The sequence below is a fragment of the Teleopsis dalmanni genome, chromosome X (assembly GCF_002237135.1).
Source record: "Teleopsis dalmanni isolate 2A chromosome X, ASM223713v2, whole genome shotgun sequence".
Taxonomy (NCBI): domain Eukaryota; kingdom Metazoa; phylum Arthropoda; class Insecta; order Diptera; family Diopsidae; genus Teleopsis; species Teleopsis dalmanni.
Genome location: NC_051848.1, coordinates 73,164,134 through 73,190,165, shown reverse-complemented (window position 1 = coordinate 73,190,165; position 26,032 = coordinate 73,164,134). Strand labels below are relative to the sequence as shown.

The 26,032-nt window shown below is 30.7% G+C and overlaps 1 protein-coding gene across 1 annotated transcript; it reads left to right on the top strand.

Annotated features, from left to right (window-relative positions):
* The first annotated feature begins 5,945 nt into the window (after positions 1-5,945).
* On the top strand, positions 5,946-24,087 carry LOC119662227 (titin). The gene is made up of 7 exons (XM_038071805.1): positions 5,946-6,690; positions 9,272-9,456; positions 9,677-10,384; positions 10,464-17,697; positions 17,756-18,092; positions 23,001-23,092; positions 23,182-24,087. Exons 1-7 carry the CDS (start codon positions 6,420-6,422, stop codon positions 23,733-23,735), a joined length of 9,381 nt encoding a protein of 3,126 aa, XP_037927733.1. The 5' UTR covers positions 5,946-6,419; the 3' UTR covers positions 23,736-24,087.
* Positions 24,088-26,032: the final 1,945 nt, after the last annotated feature.

Genomic DNA, 26,032 nt, shown 5'->3' with positions numbered 1-26,032 from the left:
TGTATTGGCCCCCGATGACGTCTGGTCTGGACAGTTATGATATAAACAATTGATAAATAAATAGTTCTGGTTCTAATAGTATTTTTCTGGCGTTTTAGATTAATTAATCTGGACAAACTCTAGATTTACTCTTAATATATCAAATTTTGTGTATGGATGTGTGTATGTGGTCTACTCAAATGCAAAACATCTGTCAAGTCATATAAAACAGCTGTTAATTTCAGGGTAATATTACTATTCTGGCAATATGTCTTGGTGTGTAATAAATTAATTTAGAGTTTTAAACATTTCGCTCGAAATTTAAAAATCCAAAATGAGAATTGCATTAAAAATTAATATTGATTGCAAAAATGTCTCCAAAATTATAAAGACGTGTGCGAGTTAGGCTAAGTTGCGTTCTAAATGAGGGAAATTCTAAGTTGTGCCGATAATGTAGTGATGTGTCGATACGTGTTGATAAATGGCTAAATGTGTGCAGTGCAAAACATCCCAAAAAATCTCCCATTTGGTTTAGCATCAACTTAGCCTAACTCGCACACGACCTAAATTGAGAACGGCTTTATTATTAAATTTTTACTCTTAATAATATTTTTTTATATCTAACACACGAAATTTATACAGAAAATAAATATAACAAATGGATACATATATATTATTATTAATTAAAAAATTCCCTGGACTTGTGACTCTACAATTTGGTTATCAATTTTGCTGATGTGTGTCAAAATAACTCACCTATTTAGTGGAGTTTATATATCTGTCTGTCATGACAGGTTGCTGGTCACTACCTCACAAATATAAATATTATATGAAACACATACATTCACACCAACAATAAAAACCACATGTTACTTGATAAAAATCTGAGTAAGAAATAATAAGAATCAGTATAGATTGGTAATTACAATACCTAAATATTCGATCTTGTTAAAGTTATTCATAAAAGTATAGATAAATGGATCTTTTAATGTAAAATCTGTTGTTATAATTTCATAGGTTGGTTAATGAACCATTAAAAGTAATAAATGTGACTATATTAAAGTTTAACATAAAAATATCATTTTTACTACTTGTAATTAGTTTTTAGAAATGATGTTAGTTTGCTTTTAAAGTTTAACTTTATTGTTATATCAAAATTTTAAATTTAATTATTGTCTTAATTTAATTAGTCAGAGAAATAGAGAAGCTCACAATACCAGTTCAATCAAAATAACACCGTTGTTATCAAATATTAATATCCACAACATCTCTGAAAAGGTGATATCCTACTCTTCCTGATTTTCAAATTTATGCTGCACAAATTATTAATTTATTAATTATTAATCCTTATAAATGTATTTCAATAATGATGCACAGATAGCTACCAAAAACACCAGAACACTAAAAACCATATTCGAGAAATTCGAAGACTTCACTACTGAAGTCTCATAAAAAATAAACTTCTCTAAGTCCTCTGTGTTAGGTTCAAAAATTAGATAATGATAATCAATTAATAGCAGCGAGTGAATTATTTAAAAATGTTTAAGAATCTAAATAATTTAGAATGAAATTAAGTTCAAAAGATAATACAACCTCTGTAATACAAATCCAAATTAAAGATTTAGTTAAAAAATCATCTCTCATCTGAAATTTTTATATTCGATATTAAATCATATGAAATAAATCAGCTTTCAATCAGCACATAAAAAAAAATATTTCAAAACATCCCATGATCCCGTGGTATTGAACAATGAGTTTTAACGGTTTTAGTATAATTAGTACATTAGATATCAGTCTTTTAGATGAAAAGACTTCTACAAAGAATATATTTTCAGCAAGTAGCAAGATAAGCGCTAACAATGGAATTCTCGATAATTCTACGAAAAAAGAAAAGTGCCTGATAGCATCAAATATATTACAGTTCGTTATTTAATTGTATTTTTACCATCACTTGAAAAATATATAGAATATATAGCAGTTAATATAATTTTTTACACAAAAATCGAAAAAATGTGTTCGAGATAATGGCATAAAAACAGAAAAACTGAACAAAAATCTAATTACAAATCTAATTGATAAGGTGGTTCAATTATAAACAATTAACAAAACTTTAAATAATAAATGATAATATGTTAATAATTATAATAATAAAAATAATAAAATAACAATAAATAAATGAATAATAATGCCACACCTGCTGTTATATTTAGGAAAAGACATTTTTTTGTTTTAAATAACAAATTTGGATTTATGATATATATAATACAATTTCTAAAACAATTTCATTTAACAAAAATATTGCTTCTTTATTTACGCTTAATAAAGATTTTGTTTCCATATAAAAGAAAAGGTTTTATTTACCTTACCATTTCAAAAAGGTAAAGCCTTTCGCTGTATATATTTTATATAAAGATATAGGACGTTTGCGAGTTAAGCTAAGGACGTGTGCGAGTTAGGCTAAGTTGATGCTAAACCAAATGAGAGATTTTTTGGGATTTTTTGCACTGCACACATTTAGCCATTTATCAACACGTACCGACACATCGCTACATTACCGGCACAACTTAGAATTTCCCTCATTTAGAACGCAACTTAGCCTAACTCGCACACGACCTTAGCCTAACTCGCACACGACCTAAGTTGCATTTTAAATGAGGGAAATTCTAAGTTGTGTCGATAATTTAGTGATATGTCGATATGTGTTGATAAATGGTTAAATGTGTGCAGTGCAAAAAATCCCAAAAAACTTCCCATTTGGTTTAGCATCAACTTAGCCTAACTCGCACACATCCTTAACTGCAGCAAATGTTGAATGCAACTTAAAAGATCTTTTTCCGTATGTACTTATAGTAAAATTTTGATTTCCCGTACTTAAAATGTAGGAAGGTTGTGTGCGAGTTCGAGTAAATTGAGGTAAAGTAAATTAAAATTTCATAGGGATTTTTTGCGCTGCACTTATGTAAATATTTCTTTATTTATTTATTGTACTTATTTATTATATTTGGTTTATTTGGTTACAAGTTTTTAAATTTATTTATTATTTTTGTTTATTTATCTTAAAAATTTTCATAATTGTAACACCTAATTTACCTAATTTCCTTCTAATTTACCCTCGTTACTCAATATTCTGGTAAATACCAACCTTCGCTGCCATACCGACATAATTTACTATTTCTCTTAATTTACCATCAATTTACTAGAACTTACACACTGTCTAAGTAGTAAGATAAGAGAGTTTGGGAGAGCAAATTATTCTTTCCTGTTATACAAAATTTATTTGAATTGTAATTGCAAAATTTCTTCAAGTAAAGTCAAAAAACAACTGATTACTGTTCTATATATGAATATAACAATTAAATAAAGTTTTTATTGTAATGCGCGTCATATGTAGCTGAAATTGTTTTTATTTTAATTGAGTAGAAAAGTGAAGAATAATGCAATTTACTTAATGATAAAGTAAAAACATTAAATAAAATATTAACTTCTTATGTAAACAATGGCATTACGAAAAATAGTATTGTATATAAGTGGTGAAATATATATACAGCGGCAATCCGAATCCTTATGTGTTTCTTTTGACGAATAAAAATAGATAGAATCTCTGAATTAACTCTACTACTATAATTATGCTTTTATCCTTCATATCACTACAAGCTCAAATTTCCTAACTCATGTAACATTCAGAATATTCGACACTCTAATATAAAATAAATAAATATTTATTTAAACAAAATAAATAACAAATATTCCACACACTATAATATATAAATAAATCTATTGTTATAATTAAAAGCACATTAAATTATTGAGATCGACGACACATTAAAACGATGTGAAAACTAGTCCTCTTCAACATTTTTATTTAGCATGCTATACTAGTGTTAAATGACTATAGTGTTAATTTGTTAAATAGAAACATCATGAGTACACAATTTATATCCAATCTATTGAATGGATTTTGTTACAAAAATACAAAGAAATATAAAGAAATGCAACCCCAGCGCATTTTACTTCGAGACAAATTAGAGGTTCACTTATTCCATATATTATTTTTTTTCAGCAATATCTAAATATCTTTAAAATGTCACAAGTAAGCTCAGATTTTATTGCTTTACTGTGAGTTATATTTTCCATTTCTTTAATTTAAATTACTAAAACTTTAAAAAACTCCTCCAAAAGAGTTTAAATAATAGAGCGACAATACCTAATTTGAGAGTTTTCTTTTGAACATACCCTAAAAGTGAATTTACTAAGGTCGTGTGCGAGTTAGGCTAAGTTGATGCTAAACCAAATGGGAGATTTTTTGGGATTTTTTGCACTGCACACATTTTGCCATTTATCAACACGTATCGACACATCAATACATTATCGACACAAGTTAGAATTTCCCTCATTTAGAACGCAACTTAGCCTAACTCGCACACGACCTAAGTTGTCAATTTTCAAATTTCATGCACAATCATTAGCAAAATATTAACACTTATATATTAGCTATTTCGCATGTTAAAAATCGTACAGAAGTCTATAAAAACATTAGAAATGTGCAAGTATGGCGTGTTTAATTTAGTGCAGTATAAACAGTTTCTAAATATTTTAATTCAACTAACATTTTAGTAAAATATTTTCTATATCTAAATATAGTATTAGAAAATTTTAGTATATTGTAAAAATATGTAAATAAATTATAATACAACTACTAATTATGTCAATGAATTTTAGTAGCGACATCTAGCAGTCTATATACATCATTAGCAGTCTATATACAGCAGTCTATACGATATTAAATAAAATAAACGATTAACTAGAAGTTGATATTTTTGATGTAAAAAATTGCAACTCTGATGCTCGAAATATCAATAAAATAGCTACATGAGCATATAATCTACTTTATAAAAGTTTGTAATAATATAAATCTATAAATATAAATATAAATATAAATATAAAAGTAGTTTAGCAGAATTATTTTCGCATTTACTTTCAGAAGTTTTGTTTAAGCACGTCAAAAATTGTTATGGCAATGCGCATTTAATAGTACTTAAAAAAAAATAAATATTTTGATATTACGAATATCAAACTTTTTTTTTTGATTATATTAATAATACATATAAGACATTTTTTATAATAAGTAAAAGTATAATTAATTTATTAATGCTAAAAAACTGATATATATGTGAGGCCGTGTGAGAGTCTGAGTAAATTGATGATATAGTAAATTATGTCAGTATGGCAGCGAATGTTGGTATTTACCAGAAAATCGAGTAACGAGGGTAAATTAAATAAAAATTAGGTGAATTTGGTGTTACTTTTATTAATATTTTGATAAGATGTTTAATAAATAAATTTAAAAACTTTTAACCAAAAATAATAAATAAGTACAATAAATAAAAAAATATATTTAAGTCGTGTGCGAGTTAGGCTAAGTTGCGTTCTAAATGAGGGAAATTCTAAGTTGTGTCGATAATGTATTGATGTGTCGATACGTGTTGATAAATGGCTAAAAGTGTGCAGTGCAAAAAATCCCAAAAAATCTCCCATTTGGTTTAGCATCAACTTAGCCTAACTCGCACACGTCCATAATTACATAAGTGCAGTGCAAAAATTCCCTAGGAAATTTCAATTTACTTTACTTCAATTTAGTCGAAAATTTTCACAATTATAACATCTAATTTACTTCATTTTTATCTAATTAACCGTACTCGAAATTCTGGTAAATACCAACATTCGCAGCCATACCGACATAATTCACTATTTGCCTCAATTCACCATAAATTTACTCGAACTCGCACACGGTCTATATGCATAATTATTTTAATGTTCGGAATATTGCAAGCCATTTTTCTAAATTAGTGTGTGTTTGTCAGCACTGCTCCATCGTTTTGACGTCTTACAATATATTTTGAAATACAACCATGTAATTTGGTTCATGAACACTCTTTTTCGAATACTTCGAAAGAGGAGGCAGAAGTTGAATTTTTTCTATGTATAAAATCTTTGTTATTTTTGTGTACTCCGGTATTTTGTTAGGATTTTTTTTACAAAGTCACATGAATTCAACTTTAAAAAAAAGTTGTAAAAAGTAAATGTCTTGCTGGGACAATTTCAATAAAAAAACTTTATAGTATATATTTTAAAAATTGTGCATACGAAAAAAGCAAAATTTTTATTGAGTTTGTGCTGTAGTTGTAGCTACATATAAAATTGAATGGAATTAAAAGAAGAATGGGAAAGAAAGAGAATTGAAAACATCACATATTTATGTTTGCATTTTCACACATTGTTATTATTAAATTTTAAAAAAGGAAGCTATGCTAAATATATTATCAACACATTTAAATAAATTTTTTATATTGATTAAAAAGCAGTGAAAACTATAAAAGGAAATTGTCAATGTTGCTATATAGAAGCTAAATACTAAATTATAATTAGAAAAAATTTTTTCGATGGCGTCGTCGATGTTATCCGCAGCAACAGCGACGCAATTAACAGTAGCAGAAGTTTCACCGGCGGCAGAGGAAGAATCCGAATGTGTAGTAACATCTTCAACCGATAATTGTAAGGATGCAGATGCCATTAATTCGTCCTTACGATATTGCGCTAACGATCCAGAGTTCGCTGTCATATGCGCATTCCTACAGAAATTCGCTAAAGACCTTGGAGTCGATTTGCCAAATTTTAAGCATTTACAAGAATGGCTAACAAATTCAGATGAGGGTGAGTTATTCATAATTCCTTCTAAAATTAATTTAATTGAAATTGTACCATCATTGTCTATCGTAAATGATTTTCTAAGCGACATATGGATTAATAAAAACTAAATATCGTGTAAAAAAAGTTTGAAAAAAGAGTTCATTGTTAAAGAGAAATTACATTTCGAATTAAAACTTTTGTTGGTACATATTATTAGCATAGTAATATACTAGAAATGATATCAGAACATAGTTTTGTATTGACTAGTATATGTCTCAGTATATGCCTTCCAAAGAATTTTTGATAGCTTAAAATATACGTGACCATATGCACTCAAAAATCCAGATAAGGAATTCAAAAAATGTTAACAATAAAATTAGTTTGAATAAAGTATTTAATTTTTTTAATTAAAAAAATTAAATAGTTGACAGAAGTTTGACATAAAACCTTTCTATGTTGAATGAACTTTAAGCCCTTGGAATGCAATTATTTTTGAGTTCAAGAAACGGCTGGTATCATTGATCTTACCAATAGATCAAGTACTGCTCGCCTTTTCCAATTAATTATACAGCCTAGATGAGAACTGCTAATCTCGTTATAAATTACAATCGACATATAAAGCGTGTTCAGGAAATGCACCTAATATACAAGGAATAAGATTTGTAATTGCTGTTGATATTGTTGTAAACCACAGTGATCTGCGTGTGTACTCGAACGGCACATCTTTTTGGGTGTGGCGAACGGTAGTTGGTCGTCGAACTCGACGAGTGGCTCCGGAACGTAGACCCTGCCATTCTTGGAACAATTTATTACTGTTCATTGCTCCGTCTTTACTTATTTTCTAAGAGTAGAGTTCGTTACAAACAGAGTAGCAAAAGTGAATGATTGACACAACCAGACGTGGATGTGGTTTTCTTCGGCATTCAGTTTGGCCAGCACAATTTAGTACAAAAGTATGCTGTTGGGCACTGAGCTTAATGCAACGAGAGCAGGATGTGATTTCAAATGGAGATTACTTCGCTTCAACTACTGTTCGTTTAAAATCGCCACTAATTTATTGATATACATATTTTATATATAAAGAACTAAAATACTGATATAAACAAAATTTAACTTTCAGTTATTCGTATATGTATATGGATAACTATTGCAACCCCGATTTTGATTTGTACTATGTTCGTATAATCATGAAATCATAAAAATGCATTTCATAAAAAACTATATATAGTAAAAATTTTGCTTAAAGCACGTTCCTATAAAAAAATATCCTTAAGAGCCAATGATACTAGCCTCCAGTTTTAATTTTTGTCAGCATAGCGTGTTTCTTTAAATGGATAGGTGTCTTATTCGGGCATAATTGATGGCTCCGCTGCTGTCGGCTTATTGGACAAAAGTGATATTGGTAATTACACACTTTTTCATCTGCGATATTATAAACAATAGAATTATTGTATCTTTCGTATTAAGTATGCATAATATGAGTAATTCTGCTGCTTCATATATGTATTGGATTCGATTAAACAGAAGAAAAGTTTTAATTGACATAATTTATTGCTCTTATTGTGGCTATTGCAATTTAATTTGCAATATTTTATTCACCTTCACCTTGCATGTTACGTTTCCACTGTAGTGACGCTATCGCTGTTAATCATGATAGATTAAATATATTTGTAACATAGAATTAACTAACTTATACTTAACTATCACAATTACTATTATGTTAGAAAAATTAATTATTAAAGTAGTTTTTGATTAGGTTAGAAAGTGATTTCAAGAAGTAAGAATTTAAATGATCGAGCTTTTAACGAAATCTTAGAGACAGTCCATTTCATTCCCCGGGCTCATACGTGGGTGAAATTCTAAATGAATAACTCTTGATTCAACAGCTGTGGTTATACACCCTGTAATCACTCGTTATCGATGTTCAAGTGCATTGATAACGAATCCTATCAGAATTTTAGCAAACGAAACAGACTTCCATAAGAATGTGAGCACTGCCCGGTCTCTGACAGTTGTGTGCAAGATGCTAATAGAAAGTATGTTGAAGATTTCCTCCTGAAAACACTGAAATTAATTATTATATGGTAAACTTAATATTTTTGAGTCTTTAATCATAATATAACTTTTCTAAATGCGGATTTTTCAAAGTAATATACTTCCATTTACAATGAAGATATGACAATAATTGTCGCTGGCGTTTCTTATTTCTTATTAGTGCAATTGAAAGGTTTATTCATTGATATATATATGAGAGTATGTACTATAGATACATATATATGGTGAAGTCATATTATATAAATATATGTTTAATATAATATGTATTAAATAATACTGGCATTCATGGTTATCAGAGTTTTCCAGAATAATATAGAATCTCTTGTTCTATGTCAGGCTTAATCTATCTTTCGAACTTACACACAGAAGACTCCATTTCAGGCAATGATGCATGTCATTGTAGTTTCTACGTTATGTGTCACCTATATTCTTTTTTAGGATACTATAATATTTAATTAAGTTATACTTCTATATAACTCACTTTAAAGAAACGTATAAACGTATTTCATTTAATATATTTAATTTAATTTGAATGAATTTTTCATTTCAGTTGCGCCTCAGTTACGTGATTTACACATCAAGCTTTTACGAAAAACTAGAAAGACTGTTCATGAAAAGAGTTGGGAGGGGGCATTAAGTAAATTTTGTTTTTCCTATTCGGCACAAGACGCTTGGGAAGTAGAGCGGTTCGGTTATAAAAAATCCAGTCTCAAAGTCAAATTACGAATATTTCGTGTAAGTACTTCTTTGACTTGATTCCAATTTCCGATTTTACTTTTTAAAGCCCAAAATCTGTGGAAATAAGCTTGACCTATACCGTAGTGGAAAATATATAGCATATTGTAATTTTATCTAAATCCATTGTTAAATAAAGGACTCGGATTATTGGAATCTATTGACTTCATTTTTTTTTTAAATATATTTTTTTATAATACTATACAATTTTTATATATAGGAACTACTGGAAAGTCAATTCGAGAGAAATGCTAAATTCCGTTCTAAAATTCTTGCATTAAGTGCAAACTCGTTACGTTCAGAACCCATAGGACGTGATCGTTTAGGGCATTCCTATTGGTTAACCCAAGATAATGATTGCAACTTGCGAATTTATCAGGAGCATTTAGATGAAGAAATATGGCAAGTGGTTGCAACTAATCGTGAAGAATTAGTTAATTTAATATCAAGGTTACGTGGAAATGAAGTTGTATTACCTTCAAACGATATTGGCGTCGTAGATGAAGACACAAGTAGTAGTAACAGTTGTGCTGCACCTGTTGTTAAACCTCCGCCTCCTGAAGAACAGGATGATTCTCAAGAAGAAGAAACTGCGAGAATTCCTAATATACGTATAAAGATAGGGAATGGCATAAACAAAATTGATGTTGATAGTACAACTAAAGCCAAGGATGAAGCTGTGCCGAAGATTGAGAATGAAACTAAATCGCATAAAGTAGATAAAATCAGTTTAAAAAATAATATACCACCTGTTGAAGAATCAGAGGAGGATGCTGATGATGATAATGATACTGCTAATGAAAATGAAGACGTTTTTGCTGAAGACGATGAAGAGCAAATTCGGCAGAGACAACAAAGAATACCTAAAATTTATTTAAAACCATCAAGTCTTAAAGTCAAGCATGAAGAAAATGTCAAAAAAGTAAAGGTAAATATGAAAACATTAAATTTTATTTTGTCATAAAATATTTATTAACTGCTATATTTTAAATTATTTTTTTTAAAAGCCTTTGCTGATATCTCAATCGAAAATAATTAATTCGCCGAAACCTGTAACTATTTCGAAGAAGCGTTCTTTAGATGATTTAGAATCACCAACAAAAACAGAAGAACAAACTGTGAAAAAATTGCGTCCTTTGTTATTGGATTCTAAGCGTATTAAAAAGCCAAGTAAATACGAAAAGATTAAATTAGAAAACGATGAAACTGATGAGGATGATGCTGACGAAGATGAAGGTGAAGAAGATCAGGATGACTACGATGATGATGAAGATGAGGACGATGATGAAGATGACTGTGAAGAAGAAGAAGACATAGACAGTGCTGCTGCAGAAGAAGATGAAAATGAGGAAAAAGACATTGACGATGATGAAGAAGATGACGATGATGATGATGGTGACTCTGAAGATGACATTGGTGAAGCAATTGAAGAGCCACCTTTAATTATTCGTGGTGAAGGTAATGGTCACGACTGTAAAGACGAAAATAATGTGAACAATTTCTTTTGGAACTTTGATGAAATTGAGAACAATAACGATGAAGCGACTTACAGTGACATAATAGAAGATCCTGTTTTTTATGTTGTTGGATATGGATCAGGTAAAACTTCTTTAGTTGGTAATAATAAAATTGATAATATTAAAAGTGATGGCGAAAAAATTAAAGAAAATTCATCACAAATTCCTAATGACGAGCCCAAAGCAACATTTTTTTTTGGAGAACCTGGTTGTCTTAAATTAAGTCCTATAAAACAAATTCCAAAGTCATCATTATCGAAAGAAAGCAAAGATGAGAAAATTGAAAATAAAGAGTTTAAAGAAAAAAATATTGAGACAAAACATGAATCGATATTGGAAAAAGAGGAAAGCAATGATGTAATAGATAACATTCAAACAAGCAAAATAAAGGAAGAAGTACCTTTGGAGGACAATAAAGTTAATTTAAATAATGAAGAAAAATTAAATGTCGTCGATGTTGCAAAAAATGTGCAAGAACAAATAGAAGATAAAAAAGCAGTAAAAGAAACTGATAATGAAGAAAAAGTAGAAATAAAAAACGAAATAAATCTTGAATCAGAAAATATTAAAACGAATGGTGAAAATAACATAGAAGAAACGGAACAGTTGCCAGATACTGATAGAAGACCTGAAATAGAAATAAGTAAAGAAGAATGTAACGACACAATTAAGGAAAATGAAAATTTAGAGGAAGACGTAACAGTAAAGGAAGAAACTTCATCAGACGATAAAAAAGAAGAAGAAGAAATTTTAGAAGAAATTCAAACAGATTCGTTAAAAGAGGCAAATATAAGTAATGAGGTTTCAAATAATGAGATATTAAAGAATGAAGATGTCGAAAAATCTGCATTATTGTCAGAACAAGAGGTATCAAACGATAATAATGTAATTAAAAATACTGAGAGCCTTCAAATCAAAAATGAAATTGAAACTGTCAAAGAAGTACAAGGTGAACAAACTGTAAACGAAATTGAATCTGAGCCTGTTAACTCTGAAAAAGAAATTTTGGGAAATAATGTACAAACAGACTTAAATAATGACATACAAACACCTACTAGCGAAGCTTTAGACGTACCTAATGATGATATTGCAGAACAGCCAAATGCGAACAAAAATGAATTGCAAATAAAAGCAGTAGAAGAAAGTATAGATAAAACTGAAACAATAGACGATTCAAGTGAAAAACTAGAAGCTGTTTCTGAACGACAAGACATATGTGAAGTAAGTATTCCTCCTAAATTAAATACTGAAAATGCAGTACTTTCACCGAAACCCGTTGAATTACTACAATCAAGTGCTGATAATGAAAATTCAAATATGTCTCCCAAAAAACTTGAAGAACCTACAACTAGTGATATAAAAAGTAATAATATTGATAACTCTATTACATCACAATCATTGAATTCGGCATCCACAAAATCTCTAAGCCCAGCAACATTGCCAAATCGTAAGCGGCGTTTGGCTGAATTTATTTCAACACGAAATACAAGACAATCAATTTCTGAGTGTGAGTTAGAAGGTAATACCGAAAACCAGGTTGAAGAAGATTTGGTTGATGACTCAAACGATTTAGATGTTGGTGGTAAACGTTTAAAAATGCGTCCTAAGTGCCTAAATACTGAATTGAGAAAAATTATTGAGGCAAAAAAAGTTGCAACAGAAGAAACGACTTCATCCAGTGGTGAAGAAGATAGCCGAAAAAATAGAAAAATTATTTCGCCAAAGGCTCGTTCAGAAAAATGTGCAAAAAGTCCCAAATCTCCACCAGTGAATGACAAAAATGACAACAGCACAATACTGGATCAAAGCAACACAAATAAAATAGAACAAAATAGTCCAAATGTTGTAGAAGTTAAAACAGAGGAAACTGTTTCCACTGTCCCTAATCCAAGTCCGCCGGTAACAGTAAACAAACAAAAGCCTACATTGGCAGAAATAATTGAAAAGAAACTGAAGAAGGCACCTGAAGTACCAAAAATGACAAACACTGAAACATCTCCTTTAGCGTTAGAAAAAACACAAAAAACCTTTAACTCTCCACGAAAATCTCCAATAACAAAACCATTAAAAAAGAATTTATTGACCCAGCTTAGACAAGAAGAAAGTGATGAAGAAGCTATACCTAGAAAACGTACAATAAGTGAAACAATAGCATCGCCAGTAGCCGTAGAACCTACGAAAATACTGGAAAATGTTTCAGTTCAAGTTAAACAAGAAATCGAGGAACACGAAAAAGAAAGTACAGTGCTTCAAAAATCTTTAGAGCGCAAAACCCCGGAAAGGCAACGTAAGCGACGTAGCAGTGAAGAAATTAAACAAAAAAATATACCTGAAACTATAAAAGATAAATTAATTTTGAATGAAAATGTTAAAATCGAAGACTCATCTAAAGAGGATGATGAAAAAATAGAGCAACCAAAGAAACAAAAAAATTTAGAAGAAGATACAAGTAATATTTCTGAACCTAAAAAAGAGTTAAAAAAGAAAGTTACGCCTTCGCCGCCAGAGCCCGTCGCTAATAGGCGTTCTAGCAGAAGAGGTGGTGCGGTAGTTGTATATACTGAACTCTCATTGCCAAAACGTACTCGTGGAACAAACGTGGTTATAAAAAAGGAAGATATAAAAAGTGAACCTAAAGATAACAAGGCTGTCGTAGATAAAGCTGTACCTAAAACTGATAATGCTGATTCTAATAAAAAGGCGGTTAAAAAGTTGGGCGGAAAAATAAATAAAAAAGATGACCCGATTTTAGTGAAAAAAGAATTAGAAATGGTCAGATCCCTTGAAATGAGGGAAGCTGTAGAACAACAATCTGGACTAACTGAATCATTAGCAGGAGCTAATAAAAGTTCAATTAATCGGGGTGTTCGTAAAAAGCGGGAAGTAGTAGATACTACAAACATAATAGAATCAACAGACGCGGAAACACCCGTACGCCAATCTAGGCGTATAGCACAACAAAAAATAAAAGAAGAAGCGGAAAGACGCAAGCTTGAAGAAATAGCTTTACGTACAATGAAACAAGAGTTAAAAAAGAAAAAAAAGGCAGAGAAACAAGCTGATTCAACTGTGGCGGAGCCATCTGAACAGTCGTCTTCCGAAGATGAGTGCTTAGTTGAATTAAAAAAAAAATCGAAAAAGAAATGCCCAGGAAAAGACGGTTGGTCGTCTGGATCAGAGGAACAAGAAGAACCCGAAGAAGAAGATGAAGAGCCACCTCATTATGAATCTGACCCTGGTTCACCACTTTTTAAATCTGATCATGAGTTCTCTCCCGAATCAGATATTGAAGATGAGTCACAAGTTGTACCAATGAAACGCGCACGTACAGCTCGTAAAGAAGATGCAGACGACGGAGATAATAGAGATGAAGAAGCGTGCCAAAAATGTGGCAAATCTGATCATCCAGAATGGATATTATTATGTGATAATTGTGATAAAGGTTACCATTGCTCATGTTTATCGCCTGTTCTTTTTTATATTCCTGAAGGTGATTGGTATTGCCCACCTTGTCAGCAAGAACAGTTAATTGTAGCGTTGGAAATGCAACTTAAAAATTTTGATGAGATGGTAGAGCGTAAAAAGTGGGAAGAAGAAGAAGAAAGACGCTTAGCTCAAGAAGCAGAACGAGCTGAACAAGAACGTTTAGAATTAGAAAAAAGTCGCAAAAAAAGTAAAAGAAGTAAATATCATGATGGTGAGTCTTGTAGTAGTGACGAAGGTAATGATAATGAGAAAAGTGATAGAGATAGAGAAAGTGATGAAGATAGTAAAAGTCTAAGTAGAGAAAACTCACATAAAAAAGTGAAAAATGATAATATTGATACAGCAAAACGCAGGCGTGGCGATGGCCGTAGAAGGCGACGTGCTGCAGCTAGAGGAGCTAGGCGAACGCGTCGTCAGAGGCATGGTTCTGATAGTGCATCATATAGTGATTCCTTATCTGAGAGCGGTTCAGAAAATGAATCAAGTTCAGATTCGTTTTCTGACAGTGACAACGAACCAATTTACAAATTAAGAAAACGGCGCCAAATAAATGTAAGCTATCGTCTGAATGAGTTTGATGATCTCATTAACTCAGCTTTAAAGAAAGAAATGGACGAAGTTGCGGGTGCAGGTAATTTGGGTCGTGGGAAAGATATAACTACGATAATAGAAGCTGATAAAGAAGAAAAAGCGAGATTAAAACAACTTGAAAAATCGAATCAACAAGCTTCTGATAGAGAAAACTCTGAAATGAAAGAAGAAAAGAAGTCAGATGAAGAAGAATCATTAAAGCGAAAAGCGAGGCCAAAACTTTCTCTAAAGAAGAAGTCGAGGAAACTTACAACTTTAGATATTAGTTCAGAAGAAGATAATGCATCTGATGAAGATTTTAAAACTTCGTCATTTGATGACGAAGAGGAAGAAGACACATCTGTATCTGTTTCTTCAAACAGCGATTCAAGTTTGGAAATGTATAAGCGTCGAAATAAGCACAGTAAAAAGAAACAACGGAAGGCTGCACGTCGAGCTGCACGTGAACGACGAAAGGTGCGTAATTTCGTGGTTGAAGATTCTGATGATGACGAAGAAGAAAATCGTCCTAAAACAAAGAAAAAACGTAAAGATGATTCCGATTATACAGAATCGGAAACTGCTGATGATTTATCTGAGTTAACTGAAAATCTTGACAGTGCTGACTTATGTGACGATACAACTAGTGAGGATTCAGATGGTGCATGGCATCCATCAAAGCGTAAAAAGCAACGTAGAAATACAACTGCAATCGCACGAAAATCACCAAAACTTAAGAAACAACCAATTAAAATTAAAAAACGTGTTGAATATTCTGACGATGATATTACTGAATCAGAGGAAGAAGATGATGAAGATGATGATGATGCTTGTGGGGGTAAAGGATCTGGAAAGCAGCCTAGATCACAGCCTCTTAAAACGAATAATTCGAACAAAGAAAGCAACAAGGGCAAGGGTAAAGGCAAGGGTAAAGGTACAACTAGCAAGAAAAAGAAAAAGCACGTTTCTGATGATGAGAGTTTATCTGATAGCGGCGATAGTACACGTCGTACACGTGGTCGTCGATATGCATACTTAGAAGATTTTGATGATGACAGCTCAGATGGTGGTATAAAACCTGGCGTAAAGCGACCTGATACTCCTCCAGAAGAACGTGAAAAGTTTATTCAAAAACAAGAAGAAATTAAACGAATGTTGGCCGAGAAAAATGCTGAGGGTGCCAAACTTGCTGCTACACCACGTTTAACACCTATTAAAGCTGGAGAAGAAAAAGGCAAACGTTCTCCGGCTAAACCGAGTGACTCACTTTCGACAGTACCTTTATCAGTTATACGTCAGGCAAAAGTACTAGATATTGATTATTTACAGCGTAAAGGTGAAAATATTGGTGATAATGACAACGTTGCTGAAGTCGAACCTACTTTTGATGATGTCGATTTGCCAGATGACTTGCCTGAAGATATGGATGAAGAAGAAATCGCGAGAATGGTAGACGAAGAAGAAGATTTTGATGGGGCGACCGTGCGGGAATTACCACCAGCAGATGAAGTTTTACGAACACCAACTAAATCTAAATCTAAAGATACAGAAAAATTGTTAGTTAATCCTTCTTTAGCAGCACTATCTCAAATGCCAAGTGCGACTACGTCAGGATTACAAGAACCGTTAAGAAAACGCTTACCCATGCCCACAATGCATCCACCCTTATTACGTCATCAAACTTCACATCAAGACTTGCCCATGGGACAGATAATACAACGACATTCTGCGCCCTCTACATATTTACTGCAAAATGCTCTGAATACTCCACTAGGGCAACCACTTAATCGAAGTTTTGCACAACAACAATTTCAGCAAATACATCAACATCAAATGCAACAACAACAACTACATCAACAACAGATTCAGCAACAACAATTCAATCAGCAGCAGCTACAACAGCAGCGTCATCGTCAGCAACATCAAGACCAACAAATGCAAAACAGAATATTGCATGCGCAATTCCAACAGATACAACATCAACAGTTTAAACAACACTTACAGCAACAGCAGATGAAACAACAGCATGAATCTGCACATCATTTGCCTCCAATAGCACCAGGACATACACCAACTCCTTCACATATGATGCCAGCACGCCCACCACTACTACCGACTCAACAAATAAGCAGTGTTACACCTACAACAGAAACCACTACTAATTCAGCTACTGGAACCACTACAACAACTGCTTCTGGCACTGCTACCTTGACTACTTCTTCTGCTGCCGCTGTAGCTGTCACTGGAACCACTACTGGAACTACCCCTGGAACCACGATTGGTACTACTCCTGGACCTACTTCTAGTACCACTCCTGGAACTGCTACTGGAACTAATGAAATACGTCCAAGAGGACGACGTAAGAAAATTACACCGTTAAGAGATCCAATTCAGAAACAACAAGCAGCAGCAGCTGTAAGTGCAGCTAATGCAGCTGCTCTAGCAGCAAAAGTAGCTAAAGCAAAAGAAAAAGCATTAGAAGCGGCATCGCAGTCAAAAGATACCAAACCAGATATACATTCCGTAGCATCAGCACAGCAGCATTATAAACCTCCTGGCCCTGTTATTGAATCACAGTCTTCAGTTATAACACGTATGCCACATATTCCTCCGATTCCACCTGGAAGAGTTGCTGCAGCTACAGCTGGATTTTATTCTAATGTAGATGGTAAATATAAAACTGTAGTAATATTACTGATAACTAATGAATAATAATTTTCTAATAGTTGCTCGCTTTTATGGACCTCCGCAACAAGGCATACCAGGTGAGCGTCAAGTGAATCCACCTCAACGTATCCGACCACCACCTACAATACCTGGAATGCCATCACAACAAGGTATGCGTCCGACATATGGTCCACCTTTACGTGGTGCAAGTGTGCAACCAAATCATGGCCCAGCTTCAACTGCAGCTGCGGCGGCTGCTGCTGCTGCGGCGGCAGCAACATCTGGAGTACGACTTCAATATACACCATCTCAAGCTGAACGTCATAGCACACCAATGAATATATATGGTACTCCACCACCAGCACGACATGCTTCTTCACATTTAAATCCTTACAGGTAAATTGAAAATAATTAAACATTGCTTATTGTGCAATTTGAGTGATACATATACGATATTGATGACTTAACCTTATGAGCTTGTCTGTCTTGGCTTGGGAATAATGCCACTTGGCAGATTCAACTAAAACGGCTGATTAAATATTTTTTATATGTTAACATATTTAAGATAAATATGATTTGTGGTTTTGGCAAACACGATTAACAAAAATTTTATATATACAGTCAAACTTCCGTAACTCGAACCAGAAAAAGTGCACCAACGTTTTAGAGAGCAAATTACATACAATTCTGCTTCCGTAACTCGAACTTCTATAACTCGAACAAAAATTTTGTTCCGTGCCGATAGGAATATGAGAAAGTGCATTCTATAAGTCGAATTTTTGTTTTAAGTATAAATCCATTTTGCTGTTAGGGAAAATCCATTTTCTAAACCAAATGCTTCAATTTTTTTCTTTCTTATGTTGCTTCTTTGTACAAATGCCAGTCCCTAGTAAACGGTAGTCAAACAATAGTGTACTGTTTTAAAAAAGCTGGTTTTGACCAAATTTCTACATGGGACGAACACGACGACATTCCTTTTATTTTCTTGAATAACTTTGATGCAGAGCGAAAATTGATGTAAAAGTAAATAAAACAACTTCCAATGCTACTCTTAACCATTATATTATATTGAGCTTGACATTGAAATTTGTACATCAAGCTTTCCTACAGATAACGATATTATTGAGCACTATACCTCTAAATTACTGGATCCAATTCTAAGCGCAACAGAAAGTGATGATGAAGGTTCGGTGGATGTAATTGTTCATCAGCCTCCAAAGAATGAAGTAGAAGACTTATTCAAAATTCTCAATTTATATTTGCATACGAATGATACTACAACTGATGATCACTATAATGCTTGGAATGAATTGGAATTTCTTTTTACTACAAATAAAAAAAAAATTAAAATCACAAACCCTAATTTCTGAATATTTTACTTCACTATAACTTCTGTGCTTTATTTGATTGGAAATAAATAAATAACTTAAAATGTATTTCTAGTTTTTTTCAAAAATAAAAAAAATTCTCTAATTCGAAGTCTCCATAAGTCGAACCTTTGCAAAATTGGACTTGGACTGAGTTATGGAAGTTTGACTGTATTTATATATATTTTTATTTTATTTTTTATATATATTTTTATTTTATTATTTTATATACATTTTTATTTTATTATTTTATTATATATTTTATATGTATTTTATATATATTTTATATATATTTTATATAAATTATATATTTAATATATATAAAATATATATATTATATATACTATACATAATATATGTATATATTATATATACTATATATATTATATATTTTATATATATTTAATATATATAAAATATATATATTATATATACTATATATAATATATATATATTTTATATATATTATATATTTTATATATATATTATATATACTATATACATATATTATACATTTTATATATATTTTATATATATTATATATAAATTTTATTTAAATTATATATTTTATATATATTTTATATAAATTTTATTTAAATTATATATTTTATATATACTATATATATATTATATATTTCATATATATAATATATATATTTTGCATTTAATATATTTTATGTAAATATTTATATATATTATATATATATTATATATATATATTATATATATATTTTGTATTTAATATAGGAATCATGTAAACTTATGCTTCTACACTGAAAATCTTCTAAGTAAAAAGATTTCAATAGATTTGTATGAATGTCTTTAAGTTTCAACAAAGACTAATCTAATTAATTTATTTTTCCAATATTAATACAAATTTTTTTTGTTAAATTTCTTGCTTCGCTTTTTTATTTTTATCACATTTTGGGTGCTGCTACCTAGTAGTGAATATTATCTGCTTAAAAAAAAAACATTGTTATATTATATTTAACCTTTCAATAAGCATAAGCTTTGCAAATGTTAACGATATAAAACAATATATAGATACAGAACTGTAAATACGTGATGGAAAAGCGAGATAATACAGATAAATATATATATATAGGAAGGGGTCATTTCATTTAAATATATTTCTTTATTTGAGATAAAATATCTAATCCTCTATCTTTTGACAATAAAGCAGCATGTTGCCCTTATTTCTTCCCGAATTTGTAGATTGACTTGACATGTGCTCATTTTGAATCGCTTTAAGGTGGACTAAGTATTCTTAGGGATATTAGTGTATATTCAATAAAAAAGAGTATTGTGTTTTTGGTTAAAGCATAAATTAATTTTTTCAATTTTATAAGCTTTCCTTTTTAATGCAAAAGTGTAATACTATATATTTGAATACTAGTCACGATTGAGCAATGACTTTTTAAGCTATAAAAAACAATATTCAGGTAACTAGCAAATTCTTATCTTGTATAAAGTAATCTTGTATAAAATTTAGTTGAAATTTATGTCTACATGACTGGTTAGGAAACCATGTTCTAAAGAGTTTTTTCATTCATCAAAATAATGTATAACATTATTTAAGAACTTGAAAAGTTTTTAATAATTCCAAAATCTAATGAAGTCTATTTGGTTTATTTGGTGTCGGTTTTGGTGGGGTATGCAACCTTCCAGGACTACACGTAGCTCTCCAGGACTACAACCTGAAGTTGCTATAGACTGACCACACATTTACCTAATGATGAGTTTATGAAGTTTGCTTCTAAATATGTATAGCTCTTAACAATGTCTTTTGTTTTTAATTGTTTAAAAATAAATTTATTGTAGTTTCTATTGTTCCTTTTTTAAAATGTACTATTTGAGTTTTTTTTTTTGTATTAACCTAAATTTAGTTCGTTTTGTCTGTCTATATTATATGTTAATATCCAGCGATTTTTGCAGCTCGAAATTAGATATGAAAACCAATAAAATTTCACAAAGTAGTACTTCTTCTGTGACCGGAATATCTTCAGATTTTGTGTTATCTGGTTTTGTAATAAAAGATACACGGTTAATAAAGATGAGTGGATGAGTTTAGCACTTCCCAGTAGAAAACGGATCGATCCGTCATCGAAGACGTCTTCAAGACATGGATACATACATGAAGACCGATCGATCCAAATGTATGACGGTCAAGAACCAACTTTCATACAAATTAGCCAAATGTCTTCAATGAATTTTTGTGTACATGTCTCGAAGACCGTCTCGAAGACCATGTCTTGCATAACGGACGCATTCGACAGAAAGTTGTGCGCTCTTAGTGCAGTGCTCATATAATTTTTTCACCCTTTTTTTATTTCTACTCTTTTGTTGCACTCTTTAAATTTTAAATGAATTTCAATTTTCTCTTTAAATAAGTAGAAAGAAATTGTTGTATTTTGTACTTTTATTTATTTTATATAATAATTTCTTACATTACATTCAAAATTAAAAGTTTTAAAAGTAAATTATAAATTTTATTATAAATTATTATAAATTTTATTAAGATATTAAAAATAAACTAGTAAAAACTAGTAAACATAGTGAAAATTAATTTAAATAATTAACTTAATATAACTTAATATATCTAAAATTAACTAAAACTAATATAAAATAATTTATAGCATTTCGCTATCATCAATTGTTGAAGTTTTATATGTTTTCAAAAGCGTTGAAGAGGATTTTGGTACAATTAAACCTTCTGATCTTAAGAGTTCTAAAATAACATTATCACAACGTCTGTTAATCCTGTGTTTTTTTATTTTCAACATCCTTTGTTTCGTTTCTTAAACAACTTTCACTGGAATTATTGTCTTCAATATTAATATCAATATATTTTCCAGGAACTAAGTCAATATTTAATTTGTTTTGATTTAATTTATTTTTTTTAATATTTCATAGTTTAATGATTTTGTTTCTTTATTCATTTTGATTTTTTTAATATTTATTTCACAAATGTTTATTTACTACACTTCAAAATTATTGCGTCACTTCATTTATAAAACATAGCGTCATCTGAGGCAAAATTCAAATACGTTGCTATGAACACTAAAAATGAGAGAGAAAGCAAAGAAAGAGTATTTAAATTCATGTTTTGAGCAATTGTTTTGCAAATTTGCTTGGACGCGGTATCAAAGACCGTCTTGAAGACAATGTCTTCGAAGACCACTTTTTCTACTGGGTTATTCCGTTAGATATTAAGTATTGCCACGGCAAATAATAACAAATTAATGATCAAATTAGCTCGTTTAAAAAATAAAAATAATAAACTAAACAGTTATATTAAAAGTTTATCAAACAATGGAATACAATGGAATACAATATAGGGCTTGTAATAATTATCATGTCTTTTAAGACAGTAACTGGAGAAGTGGCAACTGTAGAGGAGTTTACTTCATCTATTGATTGGCTGCGGTCAGTTTGGATATATTGGGGAACTTTAGTTTGTTGATTGGTGATCTTCAACTAACTTTAGTTTTAACTGGTTTAATCCACATTTACAATTAATACAATTTTTTTGGACTGTTTATCACATTCATATTGTTTGTTGTTTTAGATTTCTTTTTTTTAATGAATTTAAAATGAATCCTTTGAATATGGTTTACTTTGAAATTCATATGAATTCGATTAATAGAGAAAATCATGTCCGGAGTGATATTTCAATTAACGAGAAAACTGCTTTAGTTAATGTTGATGTTTTTTTACATACATATTTTACATTTTTGTAAGCTCATTCGCAATAAATTCTATACAAATTATATTTATGGTAAATTTTCTTGATTCAAACGTTTGTTTATTTTATTAAAAATAAAGTTATAAAAATTACAAGGCTTATTTTAAGAACATTAATAAATATTTATTTTTTAAAGCTTTTTATATTTATTCTTTGTTATTGTGATTTGTTTAAAATGCATTTTTTATGTAGAGCACCAATATATGGAAACCCAAACTTCAGTCCTAGAGCAGCTAATATACGCAGTGGAGCTCCACCAGGCCCAGAGTACACAGGTGGACCACGTATGTACAATATATTAATATATATATTTTTTATTTAAATTAATTTGTAACATATTTTATTTTAATGCTTATTTGTTGTTTCATTACAGGTGGTTATCCGCCATTCGGTTATTACCCCAACCCGCCTCCATTAACTACAGCGCCACAACAAACAAGTGCACCGCCTTCAACAGTACCACATTCAGTTTCTGCTACAAGTTCAGTTATTGTAACAGCCCCTCCAGCTGCATCAACAGCATCAACAGTATCTGCTGTACCGCCACCAGTTCCTGCCTCTAATTCGACACCTTCATCAGAAAAATCTCCAATATCTGTAACAACTAATAACAAACCGACACCAGAAATAGCCACAAAACCAATAACAACTTTAAAACGGGAAGCTTCACCAGAGCCGCGAAAAAAATTAATAACTCTGGAAGCATACTCAAAAGAATCAGCAAAGTCACCACTTGGTATTGGAGGTGAATCATCTGGTTCACGTAGCTCTCCAGGACTACAACCTGATGGCGCTGAAGATTCTTCATCTACACCAGCCGCAACTAATGCACCTGCTAGCGCAGACGCAAATAATGAAGGTCAAGAAAGTGAATTTAGTGGTCTGGTGAGCTACTTTAGTTCCCAACATGATGATTATAACACATAACAGACGCAAGCAACAAAAGAAAAGGCACTATTCGTATAAGTTAAAAATTTGCATACATATTTGCATATAATAAGTAATTTATAAAATATGCAATTGCATTTCACACACGCGCTGCATAAACTGTAAATATTAATATATATATAAATGCCTTGGTCTAAGGCACAAAGCACTACTGGATCTATTTATATAGTAGAGAGTGTATCATAGACGTAAATACAATATGAAAACAAAACAAAAGCAAAAGCAAACGGTGCAGTAAGGTAAAATCAATAACATGTTAAGAACATCAGAATTTAGTTCATAGACATATTAAAAAGTATTTTTATTTTAACTATATGTTTGTGCATATATAATATATATTTTTAGGTATATATTTATAGATATATATAATTGCTGTAGTCAAGGTCCCGAATCTTTGTATATATTTGTCGAAAAATTGACTTAGTCGAATTCGAGATTGTTTTTTATTTTCATATATTTTGTACAAAATTTTTGTTTTTGTGTAATTAAATTTTAGTAAAAGTAATTTATACAATATTACAAAGTTTTTGTTACCATACGTTTATCATATTAAATAACAAAGTTTCTGCCAATAAATAATTAGTTCCAAGTTTACATATACCTTGATTACAAAAGTTATAAATTTGTATAAAAGTTAAGATTTTAAGAGTTTGTGGTTTATTAAATTAGAAAATCTTTAACATCATTCAATAATTAAATCATGCATTAAAAATCTCAAATCGCATATGAATGGCATCACAAAATTGTCATTCACTTGGAATTCACAAAATAAACCTTTTCACTATACGCGCGCAAGCAGGTATTGCTCAACTCAAATTAAATACACCTATATCTCGCTTAGGGCTGCCCTAACTCATTTCAAAAAAGTTGACCGTAAAATAATTCCATACAAATGAATGGCAAATAATTATATTGGTTCCAAAAGAAAATAAATAGCATATATATAACGACTTCAAGGAAAAGAAAAAAATGTATATATAATCACTACGTCATATATATATTTATTTACTGTTATATATATTTTTAACATCTTTATGATTGTTTAACGAGTGTTAAACGAATGTTAACTGTTTGACTTCTTTTGTTGCTTTTTTAGAACTTCTTCATATGGTTACATAGCTTCATTAACTTTCTTGGGAACGTCTGAGCTTTGCTAGAAAAGTGAAACGCAATTTGAAAGTCACTGATTACCTCATCAATTTTATCAAAACACTTCTTCAGCATTTGCGATGTTAGTTAATTATCTGATATGGTTGTCTCTTTCTCATCAAAGTTTTCTGAAACACCACGCTGCAGCAGTTCCTCATTCGTAAGCTGCTCTCTGTCGTGTAGTAGTGTAGTCAGTGAAACCAGATACTACCGCCGCTTTAACAACATCATCATTTATATTGGTATTAACTTCAGGCACAGGATTTCTGACGAAGCATTCTGGTCAAAAAGACTTCCAAAATTTGTTAAAATATGACATTTGTATTTTCTTCTACGATTGATCTATGTTTACTATGGCATCTTTAATGTTGTAGCTTTTCCAAAAATCTTTTTGGCACCTTCGATGATCTGTTGCTTGTATGAGCATTTGAAAAAGATCCATTGGCTGAAGTGAAGCCTTGGTATTTTTCGGCAAAAACTCCACTTTGATTTTTTTTAGAGAAATTGTCTAAAAGAAGCAGAGCTTTATTATATAAAAATTGTTTTTCTTTAAATATATTTTAACTTATGGACAGAAATCTGTATGAAAATAATCTTTAAGCAAAATTTTAGTCATCCAAGCTTTTTTGTTTGATTTCCTGAAACTCAGTTTCTTTCAATAATGTTGCGATGATGAGCTATGTTCTGGATGTTGTTTGGCATAGAATATGATGACATGGATTGAAGATGTACTGCGTTGGGCAGTAAAACCCAGTTTCTTTCAATAATGTTGTGATGATGAGCTATGTTTAGGATGTTGTTGAACATAGAATATGATGACATGGATTGCAGATTTACTGCGTTGGGTTTTCGTTGAAATTCGTTGATTGAAGTATAAATTCATCGCTAGGCGTAAGAATTTTATTATATACTTACATTATACACTTTTTATTGTATATTTCAAACTACTGAAGTTTTTTTATGTTTATATTTCCATTAATATTAATTGTTAAAAATGGATCATCAAGACTCTTTATATTTAAACAAATAGCAATAGTTTTAAAATTATAAGTCAAAAAAATGAATATTATTTCAATATGTAAATTCATTCTTTACATATTGAATGATCTCTATTTTCTATTGTTCAC

What these genes read in the sequence shown, in the direction of transcription:
- LOC119662227 (XM_038071805.1), top strand. Translation starts at nt 6,420, where the DNA reads ATGGCGTCGTCGATGTTATCCGCAGCAACAGCGACGCAATTAACAGTA. An exon ending in TCAAATTACGAATATTTCGT is followed by an intron (nt 9,457 to 9,676) that starts GTAAGTACTTCT and finishes TTTTATATATAG; the next exon opens with GAACTACTGGAAAGTCAATT. An exon ending in AAAATGTCAAAAAAGTAAAG is followed by an intron (nt 10,385 to 10,463) that starts GTAAATATGAAA and finishes TTTTTTTAAAAG; the next exon opens with CCTTTGCTGATATCTCAATC.